Source organism: Choristoneura fumiferana, chromosome 11 (genome assembly GCF_025370935.1).
Source record: "Choristoneura fumiferana chromosome 11, NRCan_CFum_1, whole genome shotgun sequence".
Classification (NCBI taxonomy): Eukaryota; Metazoa; Arthropoda; class Insecta; order Lepidoptera; family Tortricidae; genus Choristoneura; species Choristoneura fumiferana.
In genome coordinates, this window is record NC_133482.1 from 330,228 (window position 1) to 334,610 (window position 4,383).

The window sequence follows — 4,383 nt, forward strand, 5'->3', positions numbered from 1 at the left end:
ACATGGATTTTAATATTTAAACAAATTTGATTTATATATAAGTAAGTATTTCACTCACTTTTATTCCAGTAGTGATGAAAATAGCAGTAGAGTATCGCTTGTGATCCACTGATTTCACAAAAATGGGATTCAAATATTCAGTGGCCAAACAAGTACGACAGACTTCTGTAAAATTCATTTTAAAAGCTATACAACCAAGTGCAGGTGTAAAAGGTAGCATTCTTTAAGAAGAATTGTCCTGTTATTTCATTTAATGTACGTAAGTATAAACTTTAGAGAAAATTTATAAAAAATTGCATCGTAAAGTAACACCCAACGACCAAACCAACGACAAAAAACAAGAAGGTGACACTGACTCTGACTGACCAACCAACACGGTGCGCTACTTTTTTTTACAGCAGTGTACATACCTGCCGGCGTGAGGACGTTGCCATGAGTTTAAGATAGAAATTATTCGTTTACAATTTAACCTCTGCAAAAACAAAATGGACGGATTTGATTCATTCAATGTGTTGATGATTAATTTTTGTACCATATTGGTACCTATGAATACTATTTTCAAATTGCGAACTATTTCGATCTGTCGTATCGTGTGTCGGATTCAATAAATGTTTATGGCTGGTAGCACTAGTACAAAAAAAAGGTTATTTACCTTTAAGAGCGTTTGGTTACAAAATTTTAAAAATATTTTTTTGTCTCATAATCTATTTCAATCCGCTTTTGTCATAAAAGTCAAAAATTTTAAATAAACAGTTTTATTCCTCTCACGGTGACTCTTGTTGTTGTTGTAGAGGTATCCCGAACTAACCCTACCGGTCACTTGACAACACAGCGCGTGAACTTGGCGTGAACGAAACCCGTTCGTTTGGCTTGGCTTTTGTTGGGATGGTAGTGTGTGCCCTGCTTAATATCACTTAGGATCATTTGTAGCTTTCAACCTTGACACTGGCAAAATTGTCCCATTGACAGAAGCCATTTATTATAAAAAAAAAAGAAAAACAAAAAAAAAACAAAACAAACCCATTTCGTATTATTCAAACAGTTAGTTATTCTTTGGTTAATCTCTTAGAGGTTCAAACAGTTTTAAGACATATTTTATCCACAATATGAGTAAGCCAGAATTCTGTAGAACGTGTTTCAGTACGACCAGTTTGTTACCAATTTTCAATGATCACAGCGACTGTGAAGAATTCGTGAATGATTTATTTATTACTACGGGAATTAAGGTAGGTAATAAAAACCAGTGAACTAAAAGAATTTCTTTGCCGCGACCTTATGACAGCTAAGTTTATGCAAGTTATGCAATGTTATGTTAGTTATGAGGAACTGCATGAACACGCATAACTTTGCATAAACTTAGCTATCATACCTAAGGTGAGCAAAGAAATTCTTTTATTTCATTGATTTCATTTCATGGACCTCAACAAAATAAAGTCTGATTCAATAAACCAGGTTGTTTGGACGCAGAAAGATGCAATAATAATGAGCCCTTCCACGCCAAGATGTTGACAGATAATTCAATTTCTCTTGTAAATTTTCAGATCGTAAAAAATGACACCCTCTCCCAACTAATTTGCTCTGAATGCAATAGTTTCATAAAAAAATCTATAGAATTTAGAAAAAAATGCAAAGAAACAAACGAGAAGCTACTCAAACTGCTCAATGATCCTGAAAAACAAGAAATAGAAGTTAAAGTTGATAAGCTTGCCAATAATAGGTTATTAAGTAAATTAGATACAGACGACTATGTAGAAATGGAAGGTACTTTCAACGAATTTATAGAGAAAGTGAACGATGATATATTTATTGATGAAAAAAGGCAAAAGAAGACTGATCCGAGTTTTATCAAAGTTGATAAAATGCCGGAGGGCAGCGAGACCAACCAGTGCCCACATTGCCCCAAAGTGTTTATGAAGAGGAGAGCTTTTATGGCTCATCAGAGGACTCATAAAGCTGTTAAAGCAATTTGTCAGGTAAATATGAATAAACTAGCCTCTGGACCGCAAGCTGTTACATTTTATTCAATCTGCAAAGATTTACTATAACAATAAAAATAATAAAAAAATGGTCAAGTGCGAGTATAATAAATAAATAAATAAATAAATATCACGGGACAATTCATACCAATTGAGCTAGTCCATAAGTAAGCTTAGCAAAGCTTGTGTTAAGGGTACTAAGCAATGGATAAATATAATTATATAGATAGATACATACTTAAATTCATAGTAAACACCCAAGACCCGAGAACAAACATTCGTATATTTCATACAGATATCTGCCCCGACACGGGAATCGAACCCGGGACCTCAAGGTTCTCTAACCACTAGGCCATCTGGTTGTCCAAAATACAATAGAATACATAGAGACCCGTCCCGTTTCTATTTTACACGTTGTCTTAGTCTTAGTGACTGACGGTACGCTTGCAACTGAGGACACGTTCGAGCTACGCACACATAGACTTGTCGCACGACGACTTCTATTATAAAATGTGAAGGGGCGCGCTCTTTCGTGAGTGAACAGATGTGTACCTACTACACACATGCATGCACACACAATTACACGAAATTTTTAAATATCTCCGGTCTCCATTTGTTTCAGTATTGCGGCAAGGCATTGAAGAATGAAAAGGCACTGCTGGTGCACTGTAAAGCTATGCATGGCTATGAGAAGACGGACAAATGTCGCTTCTGCGACTTCCGGGGCTCACGGCCTGACTTGGTCAAGGTAATCATCCATCATCTCATCATCATCAGCTTGTCACGAAGGTAGTGACCGGGGGAGTTGGTGGTGGAATAAAGAAGAGAGAGAGATTTAAGATAATTATAAAAGGGCACCTGCGAACAAACAGACGCGGTCTTAAGTATCTAAATAGGTATGCTTTGACATTGTATCAATAATTATAAATAATACATAGTTTATCATAGTTTCCGTGCCCAGTTCTTTATTTTATACAATTCATTAACACTGCAGTCCAGCAGTATCACAAGCTAAGGAACTTTACGAACTTCACACGCACTGCACATGCACAACTATTTGAAACGGGTATGTATTATAAGACCGACAAATCATAATACCTACAGTTGAAATGTCGACGCATAACACATCGAAATTCAGAATACCGAAAGTACAAAATACCGAAAGCAAAAAAAAGTTTGATATGTGCGAGCGAGCGAAGCGAGCGAGCAAGACGGTTCGAGGCAAAAGCGACTTGGATAGGTTAGGTTCAGAAGGCTAAGGCGGGAGCGAAGCGGAGCGTAGCTCCCGCCTTAGCCTTCGATGTTAGGTTTTTTTTTATAGCAGCCCGGATAATATTGATTCACAAATGATCTTTGCTGTTGAATCTTATCCAACCTACTTTCTTAGTGGCAGTTAAGTATCTTGCCTGCTATAAAAAAAAACCTAACATCGAAGGCTAAGGCGGGAACTACGCTCCTCTTCGTTCCCGCCTTAGCCTTCTGAACCTAACCTATCCGAGTCGCTTCTGCTACGAACGTCTTGCTCGCTCGCTTCGCTCGCTCGCACAAATCTTTTCCTGCTATATTTGTTTCGTCTTTGGTATAACGGCAGTTTCGGTATTTTGATTTTCGATATATTGATTGTCGATTATTTTACTTGTAGTGATTATGACTGTTCGGCATTATGAGTTTTCGACCTTTCGAGTGTAGGTATTTTGATCTTCGGGATTGTAGTCTTCGGGTTTTAGGCTGCCGGTCAAATGTACTTTCGGGATTTCAAACTTTCGGTCATATATCCATTCGACGTTTTAATATTCGGCCTTCCGTCCATAGGTCTTGTGAAATTCGATCTTTCGTTTATCGGTATTATAATACATACCCATTTGAAACTGTAGAAGGAAATAAACCTTCCTTCGTATAGGTGTAGTAAATTATGAGCTAGTTAAGGAGTTTGAGGAAATTGATAGGATCTAGGATAAAGAGATAGAGACAGGTATCAGTTCAGCTCCGAGGCTCTGAATAGAATGGCTACCTTGACGTAAATCGAACAGGTGTGGAATTTAAATGTAATTTTTTAGAATGTGTGCTAAATCAGATAGTCCAAAGAGTTAGGAAGAAACGAGTTATATAACACCCCGTTACAAGTTTCGGATACCGGTTAAATTTCCAAACCGTTATCATGTACTTGGCGCAAAACCTTTTCATTTTGGTTTCGTTCGCGAAACCGTTATTTTAAAACCGGTTTTAAGGGAACATTTCCGTATAGTTCTTGTCTGATTAACCGGTTTAGAACAATAAAAACTGGTTTATTCCGGCGCAGGATAAACGTCGCCGCCCGCCGCCGGCCGCGCAGCTGTCACTCGTCGAACAAACCGGTTATTTAGGTTATAGTTAAACCGAAATAAACCGGTATTTACCGCTATTTTAT

At 37.5% G+C, this 4,383-nt stretch overlaps 1 protein-coding gene across 1 annotated transcript; it reads left to right on the forward strand.

Moving 5' to 3' along the window:
• Nucleotides 1-829: 829 nt before the first annotated feature.
• On the forward strand, nucleotides 830-2,769 carry LOC141432939 (uncharacterized). Its single transcript, XM_074094772.1, has 3 exons — nucleotides 830-1,226; nucleotides 1,542-1,973; nucleotides 2,599-2,769. Exons 1-3 carry the CDS (start codon nucleotides 1,107-1,109, stop codon nucleotides 2,767-2,769), a joined length of 723 nt encoding a protein of 240 aa, XP_073950873.1. The 5' UTR covers nucleotides 830-1,106.
• The last annotated feature ends 1,614 nt before the right edge of the window (nucleotides 2,770-4,383 follow it).

Bases quoted from the DNA above. Each gene is read 5' to 3' on its own strand.
- LOC141432939 (XM_074094772.1), top strand. From the start codon at position 1,107: ATGAGTAAGCCAGAATTCTGTAGAACGTGTTTCAGTACGACCAGTTTG. The intron at 1,227-1,541 runs GTAGGTAATAAA...GTAAATTTTCAG, and splicing joins TTATTACTACGGGAATTAAG to ATCGTAAAAAATGACACCCT. The intron at 1,974-2,598 runs GTAAATATGAAT...CATTTGTTTCAG, and splicing joins CTGTTAAAGCAATTTGTCAG to TATTGCGGCAAGGCATTGAA.